The 21,150-nt window shown below is 41.5% G+C and overlaps 1 protein-coding gene across 1 annotated transcript; it reads left to right on the forward strand.

Moving 5' to 3' along the window:
- Positions 1-2,582: 2,582 nt before the first annotated feature.
- LOC146632976 (uncharacterized) lies at positions 2,583-17,088 on the forward strand. Its single transcript, XM_085352888.1, has 4 exons — positions 2,583-2,640; positions 7,599-7,734; positions 16,715-16,864; positions 16,971-17,088. The coding sequence occupies exons 2-4, from the start codon at positions 7,625-7,627 to the stop codon at positions 17,086-17,088; spliced, it is 378 nt and encodes a 125-aa protein (XP_085209014.1). The 5' UTR covers positions 2,583-2,640; positions 7,599-7,624.
- The last annotated feature ends 4,062 nt before the right edge of the window (positions 17,089-21,150 follow it).

A 21,150-nucleotide genomic window follows, 5' to 3' on the forward strand; every position in this document is an offset into this window, starting at 1 on the left:
AGCGCGATGATTTGGTCTTGGATGTAGTAAGCGAGGTACGAAGAACGGGCCCCTGGTTAGCATGGTGATTGAGGACTCCCAGCCATTTAGCATTGTGGAGGACAAAGAATTTAAAAGATTTGTTAAATCATTAAATCCTAGCTATGTTCTCCCCACTAAAAGGTCATAAAAGCAGTGAAAATTTAGTTTTTACAGAATAAAATGTGAACAGGCAGTGTGTAGCTGTCCATACTTCAACGTTACAAAAGCACAACCACTGTCCACACCCCAACCACACCTCACCTGACAGTAAATGATCATTTCCATTTTAAGCATTTCCAAATGATCATTTTCCATACTGCCAGTATAAATATACACAGTATACTGCATCACTACAATATACATGTGTTACACACTCCTTTTGTTGTTGACATTTACAGGCTGTGTGCAAAAGGCCACACACTTCAAATTCATGCCAACTAATATTTTTACATCCAGTAGGTGTCCTGCTAGAGCAAATGAAGCTTCAAGAAGCTTTGCGCTGGGGTGAACCAATTGGAGGAAGAGCTTCAGTGCTTCATGAGGCTTCGTCTGCCCATCACTACCAATAACTGCACTAACTACAATGTCAAATTACAACTTAGTCTATGGTATCAATTAGTGCACAAATATACAAAAACCATCAAGTTACAGTTAAAATACATCAAAATCATTCAAGCTGCGGTCCACAGAAAGTTTTGCCTCAGGCTCACCCTACCTTTCTGCTCATCAACATCAGGTGCTGTGAACAGGTGAGTGTAGTGATGGCCCGCTTGAAGCTGACGCTCCGGAGCGTGTGTCGAAAAAAACAACACACTGGTTCAGAAGCACTGTGTCGAGGCTTGCTTCGTTTGGCAAAAGTCACGTGACCAGTGACGTCCGAAGCTTCATTACGCACGTAACTGCTTCGGTACCTGATTCAAACGGATATAAGGAAGTGAATCATCCACGGGATTCGTGGAGTGTGTTGATGGTGACAGATAGCGACGAGGTGATCATTCCACTGACAGATATGGAGCCAGCGAGGAAGAGAGGACGTTATGGCGTGTGGGAATATTTTGAGTTGATTTTGCTCAATTCATTTTATCTGCCGAAGTGAAAAACTTGAAATGTCCAAAATCATGTTTTCATAATGTAAATATCATTACAGCATATGACTTCAGGAACACTTCCATGTGAATTAAAGCTAATGAAGACTACAACAATGTATTTGACACTATACGTACATTACATTGCTACAGTTTAGAAAATCATTTTGTTTATTGTTTTTAGGTGATAGTCTGCAGGACCCAGGAATACCTGCATATCTACCAACTTACAGTGTAGTTCCTGCACTCCACAGCCTCTTCTGTTCCATGCAAGTGGATTTTCTCCAGGGCAGGAGAAACTATTTCTAAGAAAAGAAACAGACTCAGCCAGCGCACAGTAACACTAATCCTCTTTTTAAATGTAAATTACAAAAGGGCTACCTGACATTGATCATGTTTTTACTTTGCAAGTTCTTGATTAGGGGTGGGTTTTGATTATCGCTTTTCTGATTACAATCCATGCTAAATTGAATAAAGTGATATTGATTCATTAAAATCCCGTGTCGATTTGTAAATTAAGGTTATTATGCCTGAAACGCCAGCATCTCAGGTTAAACCTCACAACATGTCGTCAAACACCATACAGCTAAAACAGTAACTGGGAGCAGGTTTACGGATTCTGCATACAAACGTGAACACAGAGCGCGGACCCGACGCGTCAGAGTCAGATTTTGATGTGTCGTCGGGTCCGCGCTGTGTTTGCCTCTTTTTTCTTCGCTGGCTTCTGCAGCTGCAGGTTTCATAACTCTCTGTTTACATCTCTAATTAAGTCTCACATGTGTCAGCTTTCTTTTAATAGATACGAAATTATGGATATATACTGTTAAATGATCAGACTTGTAATATTTCTGACTGAGGCAAAACTTTCCAGATTCCAATCAAATTGAATCGGATCCTGTATCGAATCAAAATGATTCTACAAATCAGTGACGATGCAGCCGTACTCAGCTTCCTAAGCATTTTCCCTTTCCAGTTCACAATCAATCCCACCCCTAGGTCAAAAATATGTATAGGACAATTGGCCTCATCTAATATTTTGTATGAACCTGTCCAGCTGTCCAGTGATTAAACGACAAGTAGATGGAGGCAGGACTCCACAGCAGGGGCATACTGCATAATGTGCTGTGCATTATCATATGTATATTATATATATTGCTCACTTATTGTATTTACCAACATCAAGGAGTTATGAGCAAAGAAAGGCCACCATAGTGCATGTTTAAATAGGGAAAGTTTATTGATCAAAATGTATTACGCAGATACGCATTACATTTTTTTCAGCCCCCCAATCGAGACAACAAAACCAATTACATGTTCAAAGCAACGGAACGGTGGCCCAATATCAGAGAGAACTCCACTCTTGAGTGAGCAGTGATAATTGAGCAGTCCGTTTTATTTTGCAGATTCAAGCTGCTCTTCAAAATTTTCACCACCAGATGTCACCGGAGAGGACTGTGTTGAAAAGCTTCGAGTAATGAACCGTTTTTCAATACAAGCTTCAGTGCTTCGGAAAGCTTCATTTGGCCATCACTAGGTGAGTGCAACCACATTTATCATCTACCACACCCATGAGACACACCCCACACCCGTGCACCAATACAGTGAGTCCATTTAAACCAACCCACTTAGTCAAAAAAGGAACAACTCATATGGCTCCTACAATAACTATTAGAAACTGGATTCACAATAATATTTCTAACAAACCATTTCTAACTGAGCAGCATTGTTTCCTTAGTCACACTGTTACTCTGAGAAATTTCAGAATGGACTGCTGGACCATAGTGACTAACCCTCAAACCCTCCTACCCACCTCGACATACAAACTCTGTGTGGCTTCACGTGTTCTGTTGATGTTTACATGATCGAAATGACTTGAACACAAACAAACAAACAAAGAGGAAGACCACACCGGAAGGAAAAAACTACAAGTCCCAGCATCCTCTGTGTTTAGGGCGGAGCAGTGAAAGTGAAAGCCTTCAGAGTAGCAGGAGGAGGAAGGTGGAGCTGAGGCCGGTCAGTGTTAACATGAATATGTTTCTTCTTATGACATAAAATAATTCCACGCTGTTCGTGTCTGTGGGTGAAATGTGAGGCCGGTCGGCTCCTCTGAGCGCTGGTTTCCTGTAAGTAGAGAGGAAGTGAGTTTAGCTGAGCCTCCGTTTAGTGTGAGAGAGCAGGAGGAGAGTGAGAGCTGTGCTGAGGCAGGTGAGTGTTAACACCGCTCTGACATTACTGTGTCTCTGTGGCGGGAGCAACAGGCTCCGTCAGTGGAGGCAAAAATAATCAGACTTTGGTTTTTCAAAGGAAACAACTTTATGTCGGAAGTTCCCGCACGCTCATTGGATAACGGTGTGTCAATCGCAAGTTATTAGCCAATGAGCGTGCGGATTCACAGAAAGACCCGCCTTTATCACGGGACTTTAAAAACAACAATGGCGACAGAAACTCTGTGAGTGGAGTTCAGGGTGACGTTATGAAACTGTGACGTTTGAGCCACTTCCTGTTCTCAGTCCCAGCGTCCTGATCACCGAGGTTTCTGTTGCTCTGATATCTGATATTGATTATATCGGTAAACAGGCTGTAGCATAAACATCAGGTCTGTTCTTCCTACCTCGCTTACTACATCCAAGACCAAATCATCGCGCTAACCGTGAGCTCGCTATCCCGGTTCTCCGAACACACCTGTTGTTGACGATTAGTACAGCTGGATGAAGTCATGTGAGATCACTGGGTGTCGTAAAAGGGGCTACGCATCGATAGTAGAAACATTGATCGGCAACCCTTTGATTGGTCGGCGAAAATGTCGAAGGAGAGCGCTCGGTATTTTTCGGCAGCAGAGCAAGAACTCTTGAGTGAGGGATTTCAGGAGTTTCAGAGTTTAATTAAAACGCAAGGGAACACTGCAAAGGCTGCAAAAGCAAGGAGAGAGGGCTGGCAGGAAGTTGCTGACAAATTAAACTCGCAAGTAATTTAATAATAATAATAATAATAATAATAATAATAATAATAATGGATTTGATTTATATAGCGCTTTTCAAGGCACCCAAAGTGCTTTACAATGCCACTATTCATTCACTCTCACATTCACACACTGGTGGAGGCAGCTACGGTTGTAGCCACAGCTGCCCTGGGGCAGACTGACAGAAGCCAGGCTGCCATATCGCGCCATCGGCCCCTCTGGCCAACACCAGTAGGCGGTAGGGTAGATTTATCATATCACACTATATTATCCAATATTATATTACATTATATTATATTATAATATGTTATATTATATCCTCTTTCACATTAGAGCCACAACAGGACCCACTAGAACATGGGAACAAGTAAAAGTGAAATATAAGAATATTCTATAGAATGGTAATATTTATCACTTATACTTTTAGTCTCTTGGAAAGAGACCCTGGAATAATCTGTTTGTTTGTTTATAACAGCAACCAAGAAAAGGGCAGAGCAAAAAAAGACAGGTGGTGGTCCTGCACCCCCTCGTCAACAAGTTGGTTAAGTAAATAATACCCTCACGGGAAAATGGATATCTCTCTATGAGCACACTGTCGCGCTGAGCTAAAGGATCCTGTCTATCCCGCAATATACGCTGGATTCTGAGGACTCTCCTTATCAATCTTGCACCTTCCACAATGGGTTGGTCGCGTAAACGGACAGGATATGACTGCGACAGACTTCCCAAATCCACCTTCGCTTTTATAGCCGTGGTCTCTCATCTTGATTACACGAAGTAATTTACTATTACTACTCTGAAATATGAATTACATCTGTAATAATCACATACATGTAATAGAATGTTAATAGTACATTTCCCTTTTTTAGGGAATGACCTGTATGTATCTGTGTGAAATCAATAACAGGATCAGGTGCTGCATTGTCTTTAGTTACATTGATGTTATTTATTTATGGTGAAACAGTGGTAAAATATCGCTGTTGCTTTCGTATACATGAAGCGGACATACCTGAGTGGCCGCGATCTAATCCTGTTTACATAAAGTAAACCTGCTCGGGACCTGCTTACGGCTCTGTTGCTATGGCAGCAAGTCCCGGATGAGCTTCGGGGAACCGAACGACCCAAGATCACGCGAAATCGTCAACAATCAAATCCAGCTAACTTACTTAGCGAGGTACGAAGAACGGGCCCCGGGGCCCTATTTCAGGAAGCCGGTTTAGAAAACTCAGAGTGAAAAACGATACTCAGGGTTGAGTAACCCCGAACTGTCCAACTCGGAATATTCGGTTTCAGAAAGGCTGATAACAAGTAGTTCAGTCAACGCGGAGTTGCTTTAACCCCAAGTTAAGCGCGCGCACGAGGATACATAAAGCCCTGATTAGTGGAGCACAGAGTAAGCGAGTCACCATGGAGACGGAGGGAAAGAAGGCGCGGTCAATGTATTTTACAGCGCTTGAGGCCGAAATTCTGATGGCAGCATATGCCGATAACATGCAAATTTTGCGGAAAAAAAGTAACACAGCCTCAGCTGCAAAAGAAAGGGAGCATGCATGGCAAAACATAGCCGACAGAGTCAATGCATGAGTGTTAATTTAAACATTGATCGAGGGATTTCCACCCATTCAACACGTTATTTTATTATATTTTATTTTATTTTTTATTTCATACATTTTATTTTGTGATGTGATGTGAGCGCAGGTGCAACCCAACAGGCCCCAAACGTTCCTGGCAGCAAGTAAAAATGAAATATAAAAATATAGTCCAAACAGGTAAGGTGTAATTGTATTATGAGCCATAGTGCTTGGTCTGTTTGTCCGATGTAAATCAATTGCAGTTAGAGGCTACATTAATTTCCCCTCTGTAAGCACTTATTGAAATGATCTGAGCACATTACAAGTACATATTTGCTTACTCTGTATGCTCAAATGTGACCCGTTATAGCCAACAGAAAAAAAGCGGAGGCCCGAAAAACAGGTGGAGGTCGTCCACCACCACCACTCACAGAGCCTGGCCACTTGGCTTCCACATTTGTGATAATGTTGGCAGCATCACATATGATCTTCACAGTGCAGAGAACACAAATTAGCATCCATTACTATAATGAAATGATTTGTTAGTTTGAAATGCTACAGGGAGCTATGTACCTGCACATTAATGCTGTGGAAAGACTTCCTGTTCACATAGTCTCCTTCATTTACTGAAGGAGCAATGATTGGAATGTGAGTGCCATCTATACAGCCAATCACGCCTGGGAACCGTGAGAATAAATGTAAAATTTAAGTAGTAGTTCAAATATCACCACATCATGAATTAAGTTTTGTTCATCCTGCTACCTGCAATTTTGTGGCATCCCTCTTTGATAAATCTTGTGGGTCTATGACCGGGGAACACCACAAACGAGTACAGGAGACGTTTCAGTGCAACTGTAACATTCCTGACTGCCCGACAGACGGTAGCCTTGGAAACGTGCTCAGCGTCACCAATATTATACAGAAAGCTCCCGTTTGCAAAAAACCGAAGTGCAATACAAATAATATGTACAGAACTGAGAGGATGTCCGCGATGTGTCACATGAGCAATATTAGGCCTGAGGATGTTATCCAAATAAATTATAGATTGTGCTGAAAAACGGTAACGTTCACACAGGAAATCATCAGGAAATGATAAAATGTCCAAACGCGCTCTAATCACTCTCTCCCGGCGGAGAGCTCTGCGGAGAATTTGGGCTTCAACATCTACTGGCTCTTCAAGGAAGGGGCACGCCATGTCTGACACTTCCTACAGTCAGGTTTCTGACAAAGAGGCGGAGAAGGTCAGGGTTAGTTGAAGTAAACCTGCTAGGGGGCAGGTTAGCTTCACGGAGTGTGTCGTCATAGTAACTCACTCAGAATTAATCTAAACTCGCTTTGTGAAACCGAAAACCCAGAGTTTTCGTTAACTCAGGGTATACTTACTCAGAGTTTGCACTAAACCGGCTTCTTGAAACAGGGCCCTGGTCTGTTCTGAAAACTGGCTTTATTTTTTCAAAGTAAGGGAATATCTGTGGTGTGATACCGCGGGCTCATGGGCTAAGGACTTGGATTGACAAGTCAAGCGCAGATGATTGTGTTGTTTCTTATAAAGGCTTGTGTGTGTGTGTCTTCCTATGTGTGTCCTTGTGTCAGTGGAACTGAATCAGTGTGTTAGAGAAAGTGCTCCTCTGCTGTGCCGTCATCGTGTGGATGCTTCTTTTAAAGTTGGAACTCATGTTTTTATGATCTGCTTCATTTCATTGAACCTTTATTTCTAACCATGAAGTCCCTTTGAGGTTACAGCCTCCTGGTTAGGTTTAGGCTGTTATTGTGCTTCAGGCTGAAACATGAGGAGTAAGGAGTGGGGCTGGTTAGCCCTCATGACCCTCACCATAACACATACGTCACAGGACAGTGTTTACCACAGAAACTCCATGAAATGATCAATGAGAACTTTAGAAACCCGTCAGTGTGATGCTTCCAGTACAACAGCACCTCTGAGTGTGTGTGTTTGCCTCTCAGACTAACTCCACCCTGACATCAAGAAGATGGAGGAAGAGGATGGAGCAGGATCTGCAGCATCCAGCTGTGTGTCTGTGAGGAGTGACTGGTCCAAAGGAAAACCTCCAGACTTCAGTAATGAACCTGCAGCAACAATGTAAGAGAGCTGCTGACTCATTTATTCAGTGTAAATAATGATTTTTGATGCAATGGAGAAGAAAAATGACAAAAACAGTTTTAAAAATAAGGATTAAAATATTACAAACTATGTTTTTGAGTTTCCTGATGTAGTACAAAAATATATGAACATAACTGTATATAGGGCAGATATTTTACGGTTCTTTTAGGCAGCACCAAAAAACAAAAAGACTATTTTTAAGCTGTCTGAGGTAGTGAGTCAACATGTCACACTGGGTCAAAGGTCAGGGAGTAAAAGTATGTTTTAAAGGAGGTTTAAAAGCAGCGAGTGAAGGAGCCTGTCGAGGTAAATCGTTCCATAACTGATCAAATTCAGTTGGTGGACCTCTGTGTGAAATCAAGCATCTGGTCCACAGAGAGGATAACCCTCACATGGGCTGTACAACATTATATAGTGAGACAAAAACAGAGATTATCGTAGCCATGGCTCTCTCGCATGGACGTGGCAATCTTGCTGTCTGCTGCGAATCCTCCCCGTACCTCCGTGACCTCGTCTGGTATCTGCTCCCTCCTCTGTAAGAGACAGTAAAGGAAAACACGTCTCTGCCTAGTCTTGAAAATCTCATCTTATCATCCATTGTTCTTCTAGGGCCTCTTCTTCTTGTGGCCTCAGCTAACTGCTAATATTTAAATGGCTAACAATAACATGTGTGCCAGCCAGGTTAACATTTGTGATGAACTATGATTAATTAACTGATGTTGAAACTGGAGCTTTACTGACCTCTGAAATTCCTCCTAAAGTGTTATTCAGTGTTGTGACAGTCAGCTGCTTCAGCTGCTGCTGGGATGGGCTGTGGCAAAGAGAGCAGAGAAAAACTGATTTTCTCTGAATTAAAAGCAAGGAAATAACAATATATTCTACATGGTGAAACTGATGGTTTCTGGTGTTTGGGTCTGTTTTTCTGTATTTATGCAGATAAAGTGTAAACTCAGATGAATTATACCATCAAATTTTAAAGGAAAATATCAGAATGAGCAAGTTGGGATTAGTATCTTGCCCAAGGATATTTGACACGCAGACTGGAGGAGCCTGGGATCGAACCATCAACCGTCCGATCAGTAGGTGACCAGCTCTACCTCCTGAGCTACAGCCACCCTGATTCATCAGATTTGAGGTGTTACCTCCTTTGACAGTATCACAGTATCAGCTTGAAGCACTTGTTGCTGCTGAGTTTGCATCTTTTGCTGTGAAGTACAGCCAGACTTTTGACCGCTTCACCTTGGACATTTTTAATCTGTAGCTCTGCTCTAAAAGAACGTACGTACCTGGACCCGCCTACTATCCTCGGAAACGTAAAATGATTGGCTAGAATCCAAAGTGTATGACATCTCAGGAAAAAAAGCACTGAAATGTGCGCTGCTTTTTGGTCTGGTTACTACCGTTTATGTCAGAACTGGTGCCATAATGGCACCGGATACCGGTACCCATCCCCAGTTAGGAGGCAATGGTAGAGAAGGAAAGACAGGAGAGTGGAGGTGATGTATCTAAATGCATCTGAACAAAGCAGAAGTGCACACCAAACTCAACGGATAGTCAAATGTAGAATCACAGAACAGAACTGCAGGCTGAGTTTGGATGTTTGACTTTGTCTTTCACTCCTCTCTGTGGCTCACACACACAGTGACGTCAGACACATTCACACTCACTGTTTCATCTGCTTTGTGCACAAACTCACTTTCTTCCTTCAATGATCTACATACTACGTGCTGCCCACTGAATACTTTGCAATGTATTTCATCTCGTTCACACACAAAATAGGCACCAGTGAGAGCTCTGGCCTCCTTACATATTGGTGGAGAAACCAAACGCTCAATGCCCTCAGCGGCGGAGGAAAAACCTCCTTTCAGTGGAGAAACCATCCTTAACCCTCCTTGAAAACTGGCGAAGAAACCAGACCTCCTTATGTATGTGTGTGTATATGCATGTGCTTGAATGTGTGTGTGTATTTGTGTTTGGAGGTGCGTTTGTGTGACATCCTGCTCACCAAAAGGGTAATAAAAGCAGGAAGCTTATTAACCAAGAAAACAGAACCTTCAGATAGGATGTCCCCATAATAAAATGTGAACTATGATTCACATTGGGGATGTCCCCCACCAGCAGACTGGTTGCGGAGGAAACAAAGGAATGTCTTTGATCCTGCTGCTTGAACTAAGACTTACAAATTTAAGTAACAATGACAACATTTAACAGTTTGACTCCAACAGCTGCCAGCTGGAATTGAAATGTAATTTAAATGAAGGATTGAAGGTTACTGGGTTTTTTGAATGTAGAGATCACATGAACGTATATGAATTGTATGATATGTCTCTTCTATTGTTCTATTATCGTACTCTGTTGTTGATTGTGATTGGTTTTATTTATTTCTTCAGTGGTTGTAGTGTTTTAATATTTAGTCATTTTTTCCATTATTGTAATTGTGTATAAAGTTTAATTTGAATGAAAGTTACACTCAAATGCTTTCAGTGTTGCTGTGTTGAGTGTTTGCATGTTTAATGTTTGTATGGAAGACACAGAAAGACATGTGACTAAAGAAATCTGTGCTAGAGGGACATTTCAAAAAAATAGTAGAAAACAAAACCGATGATGAATTCTTTAGAGAATTTTCTAGAAATCTTTTTCTTTCTAAACAGAATTCAGAATATTGATGTTTGAGCTGGAAGCTGTTTCTACAGGATCCCGATGGACACTCAAAGGTTTTAGAAAATGTTCTCATCATTTGTTTACAGCACAATATCAACGTATGTAAATCAAAACAACAAAAATGCACAAGTGGTGTGTGAGAGTACAAATTCTAGAATCAGAACTGCTGATTTCATTACTCTTAACTTTTAAAGGCAGATTTTGTATCTGAGAGCAGGGACACTTGCTGTGTTCAGTGTGACTGTAAATTCAGGCTACCCTTGATTTAGTAGTTCGATGTTTTTAAACTGTTTCATTTATAAGGCTCATTAAAAGCCATTTGAACAGAACATTTTTGTATTTATAACGAAAAGTTTTAGAATTATTTTTGTGGTCAAAAAAGGAGGAGAAACAAACGGAGGGTGTGTTGTTCAGGAAGTACAGACTGTAGCTCAGCAGGTAGAATTACTAACTGGAAGGTTGGAGGTTTGATCCCTGGCTGCTCCAGTCAGCCACGGTATCCTTGGGCAAGATATGGAACCCCGACTTGCTCTCCGATGCATCCATCATAGTGGCATTGTTAGAAAAAGAAGTGCTTGTGTGAATGAAGCACGCTGTATAAAATGCTTTGACTGCTCATATAGAAAAGCAGCTTATAAGAATTGGTTCATTTTCCAGATAATTCCACTATTAAGACAACAGACATTTGGGAGGCTTTCTCTGAGAGTAACACTGAAAGTCTTGCTGCTCCTCCACAAAATGAACTCTTCAGTTTAGATTTGATTAAAGACACAGCTCAGCTAAACACAACTCAAACTAATCTACACTATTTTTCTTTATTACGCAGCATTTTTTATAACTATTTCCAGATGTTTCTAAAGATGAAAACAGAATTAAACTCCAGCCTGATCCGTTTCTGAGGTTCCTGACTCTGAACGTCCCTCAAACGCCTCTCTGATCGTCTCCTTCCGTTGCTTTTACTTTGGCTTTCGTGAATGTTGTGGCGCAGTTGATCGTCTCCATGTTAAGGTAATGTTAGCAGTCGGTACTATTTTCCTGGCTAACATCAGCTGTGTGCAGCTTAGTTTCAGCATAAATCTGCTTCGTTTTATGTGAGATCAGAGTCTGGGAATGAGACAGAAACAGTTAGTTGATGATCAGCAGCTCAGAGTCGATGTTACTGTGGATCCACTGACTGATGACTGTAGGCAGCTTCTCCTGCCTCCATCAGTCTGTTATGGAAGCTCGTTTCCGCCACAAAAAAGGATCCATTCTCGAAATTTCGACTTGTAACTCGAAATTTTGAGAAAAGTAGCTCGAAATTTCGAGTTAGTTCTGCCAATCAGTAATCTACGTAGAATGCGCACTCAAAACCGGATCGCAACAAATCTGCACTTTCGAGAGTACGTTTGCTGATATTAACGCCATGTGATTCAGCTAATAACAGAAGGATTTCATCATCTCTGAAGCCACACGGAAAATTATCTGCAATTTGTGCATTTATGACTGGCTGTAATTCTGGTATCTTAGCTGTAGCATTTGTAGCTGAGGGCTTCAGCTTCCGGGTAACAAGGAAATTACGTCATTCACGTAAATTACTGATTAACAGTTAGTTTTCTCAAAATTCCAAGTTAATAATCAAATCAAATCCATTTATTTATACAGCACTTTTCACAGGATAAAACCACAAAGTGCTTCACAGTAATATAAAACAGAAATACATAAAATAATCAAACACACAGCACAAATCTAATTAAAAGCTAATCTAAATAAATGAGTCTTAAGCTGCTTTTTAAAAGAATAAATACAGTCAAGTCAAAGTAAAGATGGAGGGAGAGCACTCCACAGCCTGGGGGCCACCGCTCTAAACATCTGTCTCCTCTGGTCTTAAAACGAGTTCGTGGGACTACCAACAGCCTTTGATGAGAAGATCTCAGGCTGCGAGAGGGAGCGTGGGGCTCTAAAAGATCAGAAATGTAAGCAGGGGCATCACAAGTCAAAGCTTTAAAAGTCAGTACCAAGATTTTAAAATGAATTCTGAAGTGTACTGGAAGCCAGTGTAATGAGCGTAACACTGGTGTAACGTGCTCTCTTTTTGGTGTCTTAGTTAAAAGCCTTGCAGCAGCATTCTGGACTAACTGAAGAGGCTCAAGATTCCTTTTGCTCAAACACAGAAAAAGGCTGTTACAATAATCTAAGCGAGAAGAAATTAAAGCATGAATAACCATTTCTAACTCAGATTTAGACAGCAAAGTTCGCAGTTTGGAGATGTTTCTTAGCTGAAAAAGGCAGCTCCTAATTAACTGTGAGCGTGTTGTTGTAGGGACATGGCAGAACCAAAGATCACACCGAGGTACCTGAGGCTCAGCTGAACAGATGAGCCAAGAGAACCAAGATGCTGTTTGATTAGAGATATCTGGTTGTCGGGGGCAATAATTAATGTTTCTGACTTCTCAGAGTTCAACTGTAAGTAGTTGTCACCAAGCCTCTGTTCAATGGAAGCTAAACATTTAATTAAAGAGGACAGTTTATGGACTTCCATCGGCTTAAAAGAGCAATAGAGCTGAATATCATCAGCATAGAAGTGATAAGACACCTCAGGGTACTGCCTAATTATAAGTCCTAGAGGTAACATGCACAAAAGAAATAGAATAGGACCCAGAACCTGCGGTACCCCACATGTCAGATCTTTAGAATGTGACATAAACCGATTCGCAAAAACACTAAAAGATATGTTGGAGAGGTGTGACTGAAACTACTTCAAAGCCAGACCAGACACACAGACTATGTCCCGGAGCCTGTTAATCAGGATGGTCAATGGTGTCAAAGGCAGACCAACAAAACCATGACTGAGGATGCTCCGGAGTCAGCTGACATCATAATGTCACTAGAGACTTTAAGTAATGCGGTTTCTGTTGAGTGACTTTTACGGAAACCTGACTGAAATTTGTCATAAATTTCATGTTTTTCTAAAAAAGTGGTAAGCTGATCTGCAACTACTTTTTCCAGAATTTTGATAATAATGGAAGCTTAGAGATAGGCCTATAATTCTTAAGCTGAGTTGGATCCAAACTGCTCTTTTTTAATATCTGCTCAACCACAGCATGCTTACAGAACGTAGGGACCACACCTGTTAAAAGAGAGGCATTGCATATCTCTACAATAGAGCGGCCAATGGCAGAGAGAGCATTTTTAAACAGCTCAGCAGGTAGAATGTCATTTGCACAAGTGGTAATTTTCATTTTATCCAGCAGGAGTGAAAGGTCATGTATGGTCATTGGGTTAAACACTGACAGTAAATGAGGGGGAGGTGGCCCAGAGACACAAACAGATGGTATTGAAGAGCCAATGCTCATACAGACATTATTAACTTTATCCAGAAAGAAATTCAGAAACTCATCACTCTCAGATATGGAGGTCACTGGTACTGGGTGGACCACGGGGGAAACAATAGAGTTTATGGAGTCAAACAGTACCTTGGAATTTCTCTTGCTTGATGATATTAACTGAGAAAAATATCCTGATCTGGCTGTTTTTATGGTTTCATGTAGGGAAACCCAAAGTTCCCTAAGGTGGAGCCTGTGAACTTTGAGTTTAGTTGATTTCCAAAGGCGTTCTACTTTCCTACAGATTCTTTTGACCTTCCTTATGTCATCATTTATCCATGGATAAGCTCTATTTGAGGCAGCAATCACAGATTTCATAGGTGACACTGAATTTAAAATCTCCAAGCAGGGATTATTAAAACACTGTGTAGCAACATCAGCATCAGTACAGTCATTGATCGCATGAGGGTCCAACAAATTAGAAAACTTCAAAGCAACATCCTGATTTATGAACCGCTTATGGAACATGAGATTAGAAGGTGGTGCGTACAGAGGGAAGACTAAAAGTAACACAGGAATGGTCACTCACTTGTACGTCTTTAACACAGACATTAGTTATGTCTAAGCCAAGAGAAAACACAAGGTCCAAGGTGTGGCCTTTAACATCGGTGGGTCCAGAGACATGCTGAATGAAACTAAAAGAGTCTGTAATGGATAAAAAGTCAGAGGCCATGCTACAGCTAAGATCATCCACGTGGAGGTTGAAATCCCCAATCATTAAGACTTTCTCCAGTTTAATAATGGAAGATAAAAAGTCCGTAAAATCTTTAATGAAAACACCAGCGAGGCCGGGAGGGCGGTAAATTAAAACACAATAAAATATATCTGAAGAACCAACCTTAAGAAGTTGTGACTCAAAGGAAGGGAAAAACTCAGAGTCCATAGTCCTGCAAGTGAAATTGTTTCGGTGAACAGCGACCAGACCACCACCACGACGGTCCAAACGCGGAGTCCCAATGAAGCGACAGCCGACCGGGCAGAGCTCATTAAGGTGGATGAATTCATTCTCCCGCTGCCAAGATTCTGTGAGAAACATGAAGTCCAGACTATTACTGCTAAAAAAGTCATTCAGTACAAATGATTTGTTGGCTATGGAACGAGCGTTCAGGAGAGCGATCTGAAGCGGAGGTGACAGGCTGACGTCATCAACAGCTGATTGACGGGGAATTGACAGCAGACACCTGGAAAGAGGACGTAGTCTCCCGGTACCTCTAGCTGTGGAACTGTGGTCTTGTAGAATGATAGGCCAAAGTGAAAACATCCCGCATCTCCAGACAAGACGCCGATCCAGGTAATCGTTCTGTTCGCCCGTGATGAAAAGCCGGCTAGGTGGTAACCGATCGGCCTTATCCGCGTCCTGGAGGGGAACCGGTACCAAATACCGGAGACGTTCTCTACCATGGAGCGGAAGAAATCCCCTCTGTCGGGCGCGTTTCCTTTTAGCCTGGACACCAGACCTACAGCCCCTTCTAGACGATCTCCTTAACCTTGTTTTTGCTCCTGGGTTATTATTTGGAGCTAAGAACAGGTACCGGTAGTCGGGAGAGGGAGGAGGGCAGACAAACGGCGGAGGGAAAGCCTGGTGGTAGCTCTGCCAGCTGTCAAAAGTTTTTTCCATACATATTTTGATACTCAACAATGTATGTGAACTGTAGATCCGAGTAGCAATTAGACCTTCATGATATATCACAGATGAGATGAGAAGATAAAAAATAATATACTGAAGCAGTCGGCAAAAACACGGAGCAGCAACAGCGGCCAAGCCGAACACAGGCGCCATGTTGCAATTCCTACGAGTTACTGATGCTCGTAGGAATGGGCGTCAGTAACCCTTTTGACTGCTAATAAGTCGAAATTACGAGAAAATAACTCGAAATTTCGAGTTATGGATCCTTTTTTTAGTGATGGAAACGGTCTTCCAGTCTGTGGATGTTCATTACCTGCTGACAGTGAGACAGGGGTGGCCTAAGAGTTGCTTTTCAGAAGTCGCTGCCAACATTTCATCTATAAAATGCATTTCTCTGCTCGTTCGCTATAGTCTGCTGTCGGATTTGTATGCAGGTTATTTTCCTTTTTCAGTTTAACTGGTGATATTCATTCGTGTATTGTAGGTGAATGTGCTGATGCTAGATCATAAATTCCGCAGAGTTAGTAAACTGTCCGTTTTTGTTCAATAATTCCTGTTTCATGTTCAAACCATCAGACAGAAACTCTGCGTTTGTTTTTATGTTCTTCAGCCTGTTGTTCTTGAGGTAATCTGTGATGTGTTTAATGACCTCTGAGGGTCATTTGAAGAGAAACAGAACTTCATCTTTAGAGCATAAGTGGGTTTTTGCCCTCTGTATGCCCGCGGTCAGGCTCTGTTTATTGTAGTATAACACTCATAGGACACGGTGTCCTGCTGCACACACACTGCACACAATGACAGCTGCAGAGTTTGTGTCTGATGTATGAAGTATGAAACACTGTTGGGCTAAAATCTGGTCAGAATGAATCCAGGTGCAGGTGTGTCAGTTTAGGACCACTGGACTAACATCCAATTGAACACAATATAAAGTGTATTCTGTAGTAACATCCTGGTGTTGCAGCAACAGTCAAACTCAAAATCTCAATTTGAACAAAGTTGGTAAAATGCTTCAGAAATTAGTAAAATACTAAAAAGTGTCTTGATGCTCAATCATGCAGTAACTCCCCAAAAAGTTGATTCTGTTCATCTGGATGTTTTCAGCAGCATGGATCAGTGTGAGGACAGAGAGGAGGGAGTCCCTCCCTCTAAAGCCACTCTGTGTGGGGAACATGAGAGCCAGACCAAAGCTCAGAGTTGAGATGACCATCTCTAACTGTCCATGACTCTTCTCCATGTCACAGCTCAGCACTCACATCACTGCTCCATCATTATTCACACTCATACCTCTGTGTGTGTTGTTTTAAAGCCCAGAGCTGTGGGGCGTACCAGGCTCAGCTGGACATAACCCTGAAACTAATCCAGAACCTGGACCTGAACCCAGCTGTGTTTCCTTAAAGAGCAACATGTCGAAGGATATCCGTGTAAACTTTAACAAAAGACTGTTATGTGACAAAGAGTGAGTACATTATTTTTATGAGATTGTTCATCATGTCTTTAATTTAATATTTCCAGTTTTTCCTTTCTGTCTCATGAAGCTGTTACATTTATTGTTTTTCTTTTAGGATCAATAAGAGGCCAGAATCTCCTGGACCTGAACCCAGCTGTGTGTCTCTAAAGAGCAACGAGTCGAAGGATATTCCTGTAAACTTTAAAGGATGTTCTTCTGCTGCTGAGAGGTAATGTGTGTCTAGATGTTGTTCCTGACTCTGTATTTTTGAATAAATCCTCATGTTTAATATCAGCTCAGCTCTTTTTCGCACACATTTCTTTTTTTTTTTTGGGCTCAGATGGTGTGATTTATTTATTTATTTTTCAGTATATTTTTATTGATTTTATAATTGAGCAGTATACAACAATCACCTTCAAAATAACACAATAGAAGGTGGACGGCAAGTCAACAAGGTGGTAATACAGCATACATGAATGTTAAGACAGAGTATATTTCACTTAAGTTTATCCATCAGGCTAATGACTGGTTGCCAAATCTTATAAAACACTCTCCCGGTTAGACAAGGTAAACCTGATTTTCTCCAGATGGAGTACATTTCCAAATTCTCTCAACCACATTTCGAAGGTAGGAGGTTTATCAGACTTCCAGCTTTCTAGCCACAAGTGTAGTCATTGACACAACCTCTGTCTTGTCCCTTGCCCATCCCGGTTCAGACACCCCGAACAATGCTGCAAAGGGGAACATGGGACGTTCCTGCCAATGGCTTTGGTCAGAAAATCAAACAAATGATTCCAAAAAAGCTGTAGTTTTTGGCATTGAAAGAAAAGGTGAGATAAAGTTCCTCGACCACTTGAACACTTAACACAGAGGGCTGAAACGTTCTTATATATTTTTTCCACTTTAGTGGGAGAAAAATGCAACCTATACACAACCTTAAATTGGATCAGACTATGTCTAGCATTTATAGAACTACAATATATATTCTTAATGCACTCTTGCCAGAGATCATCAGTAACATCCACCCCCAGTTCTTCCTGCCACTGCTCCCTAAAAGTATCAGATGAAGGACTGTATATATCCAGTAAGGCCCTGAAAAAGTGAGACACAGCACCTCTAGTGTAGGGCTCAACTGACACGAAGCTGTCAAGCACTGAGTTTCGAGGAATCAAATTGTATTGTGGAATAGATGGTTTGATGAGATCCCATGAGATCCCTCTTCCCTGCCATGTCACAAACGTGATGTCCTCCAGCCCAGGCCTGAAGGCATGATTGTTACATATTGGAGCATCCACATACATTTTAGGAGCCTTTACTGTGCCCAATAGTTGGTTCCAGACCTTAATTGAATTTTGAATCACAGGATTTCTGCCATATAGTGTATTCTTCACTTTTATCGGGCTATTAAGCAGGGCTGGAAGACAAGTTTGTCTACAAGACAGGTGTTCCATCATCAACCATGAAGGTTGTCCTTCCAAATCAGCACCTGGAGTGCACCTTCGCCAAAATGAAAAAATATTTAAGTGTGCTGCCATATAATATAATCTAAAATTTGGGAGTCCAAGGCCACCACAAGTCTTATGTTTAACAAGATGTTTTTTGGAAATTCTAGGAACCTTACCCGAGCACACAAAGGAGGATACAATAGATTCCAGCTTTTTAAAATATGACTGGGGAATGCACACTGGGATTGACTGAAAGATGTACAAAAATCTGGGCAAAACTACCATTTTGATGGCATTAATCCGCCCCACCATGGAAATTGGCAATGTGATCCAAAACTCAATATTCTTCTCCAATTGATTAACTTTTCTATCCCAATTTTGCTTTAAAGTTGTGACACCTTACGTGTGACTGTGATACCGAGACATTCAATCTTATCTAGCGCTATTCTAAATGGAGTATTATGCAGATAAGCCATGTCCACCCCATCCGACAGAGGCATAAGTTCACTTTTCGTCCAATTTATCTTATACCCTGAGAGAGAGCCAAATTCGTTAATAAGCTGCAATAGTGGACTGATCGAGGTCTTTTGATATGAATAAGACTACATCATCAACATAAGCAGAGAACTTATGAGGAACACCCTGATGTATAATCAGTAGTATATCAGAACTTAGCCGTATACGAGCTGCTAAAGGTTCTAGGGCCAGGGCAAAAATAAAAGGAGAAATGGGATCTCCCTGTCGCATGCCCCTGTGCAATCGAAAATGGTCTGATACATCATTATTAGTCCTTACCGAGGCCATAGGTCCTTTGCACAAAATTCTAATCCAATTGATAAAAGAATCACCAAATCCAAATTTGGATAATACAGTAAACATATACGGCCACTCGACCTGATCAAAAGCTTTTTCAGCATCCAAAGCTATTACCACAGAATCATCTGAACACCTAGCAGGACTATATATGAGATTAAATAATCTACGCAAATTAAAATAAATGTAGCGGTTAGGGATAAACCCTGTTTGATCCGGATGGATAAGTTTAGCAATATGATCTTTAAGGCGGTTTGATAACACTTTTGTTAATATCTTGGTCTCAACAGAAAGGAGAGATATAGGCCGATAGGACGAGACAGACATAGGATCGCGATCTTTTTTAAGAATCAATGAAATTACACCATGATATAATGAACTTCGCAAAGAGCCAGACAATTTTGAATAGTTAAACATACGCAAAATCAGAGGGGCTAGCAATGAGGAGTAAGCTTTATAAAACTCTGCTCCAAAACCATCTGGCCCAGGGGCCTTATTATTTGACATCTGTTGAATAGCTGTCTTAATCTCATCTAATGTGAAGTCCGCCTCCAAATCTGCAACTGCCTCATCGTCTAATTTTGGGAGATCACACTTTTCCAGAAAGTCCTCAATTAATGACTGACTCGCAGAACTCTTAGAGCTATAAAGATCATGATAAAAATCTTCAAAACACTTGTTTATTTCTTGGGGGTTTCTAGTGGTCCGCCCATGTTTGTTGTTGATTGATAGTATCGTTTGTGATGCTTGTGTTTTTCTAAGTAATCTTGTAAGTAACCTATGAGGCTTATCACCCAATTCAAAAAATGTTTTGAAAAAACTCAGGGCAATCAAAGTTAGGACCGTATACGTTTACAAAAGTGACGGGTAAGGAGTTCAAGAGACCTGTAAGAATTAGGTACCTTCCCCCTGGACCCACAGTAACTGTGCTTTGACAGAAAGGAATATTCTTCCTGGACAAAATTGCAACCCCTCTTGCTTTAGCTCCAAAATTAGCATTGTATGCCTGACCCAACCAATTAGCACGGAGCACAGATTGAACTTTGCGCTTAGCATGCGTCTCCTGTAAAAAAATTATGTCAGGTTGCAATAGTTAAAGGTGTGCAAGAACTTTAGCCCTTTTTACAGGATTACCCAGGCCTTTCACATTCCAACTGACCAACCTCAGTGTAGTCTTATTGAATGTGTTTAACATAAATGTTACTTATCCTAATTTGACTAGCTAACCAGTAGTTATACACTCTGTACCACCATAGAACAAAAACATCCAAACATAAAACACTAAGAACAGTCCCACCAAAAATGAGGGGCCTCCCCAATTGAAGCCCTTCTCCACCCAACATATCCAATAGGAACATAGTAGTAGCTACAATCCTACCCCTTACCCATCCCGCAGCCCCACACCAGCAAAGGGAGATTTATAAGACACTTTATAAAAGAAAAAGAGAAAATTCAGATAAATGAAAAACAAAAGCCGTATAAACCATATATGTGTGGGTGGCTGTAGCTCAGGTGGCAGAGCAGGTCAGCCACTAATCAGAAGGTCGGTGGTTCGATCCCAGGCTGCATCCTGGCTGCATGCCAAATATCCTTGGGCAAGATACTAACCCCGTGTTTGCCTACTGGTGGTGGTCAGAGGGCCTGGTGGCGCCTGTGTCCGGCAGCCTCGCCTCTGTCAGTGCGCCCCAGGGCAGCTGTGGCTACAATGTAGCTTGCTATCGCCAGTGTGTGAATGTGTGTGTGAATGGGTGGATGACTGAATGTAGTGTAAAGCGCTTTGGGGTCCTTAGGGACTAGAAAAGCGCTATACAAATGCAGGCCATTTACCATTTACTTTACTAGGCTCCCATACAGCAAATCAAAGAGTAAACAAAGACCCTGAGGGCTTATACTGTCCATATTGTAGGAAGTAATAACAGCAATAATACTGACCTAAGCTGTATGAGCCCACATCAACACGCCCATAAGAACAGCAAAAATAAGGCTTATGCAGAAAAAACATATACCTGAGGAAGTAAACCGTTGTGTTAAAAAGCC

This window comes from Diplotaxodon limnothrissa, linkage group LG4 (genome assembly GCF_057381915.1).
Source record: "Diplotaxodon limnothrissa isolate DT_005_m linkage group LG4, D_limnothrissa_male_GT1.1, whole genome shotgun sequence".
NCBI lineage: Eukaryota > Metazoa > Chordata > Actinopteri > Cichliformes > Cichlidae > Diplotaxodon > Diplotaxodon limnothrissa.

Coding starts and splice junctions, on each gene's coding strand:
- LOC146632976 (XM_085352888.1), top strand. CDS start 7,625: ATGGAGGAAGAGGATGGAGCAGGATCTGCAGCATCCAGCTGTGTGTCT. Junction 7,735..16,714: donor AATGAACCTGCAGCAACAAT/GTAAGAGAGCTG, acceptor GTTGTTTTAAAG/CCCAGAGCTGTGGGGCGTAC. Junction 16,865..16,970: donor AGACTGTTATGTGACAAAGA/GTGAGTACATTA, acceptor TTTTTCTTTTAG/GATCAATAAGAGGCCAGAAT.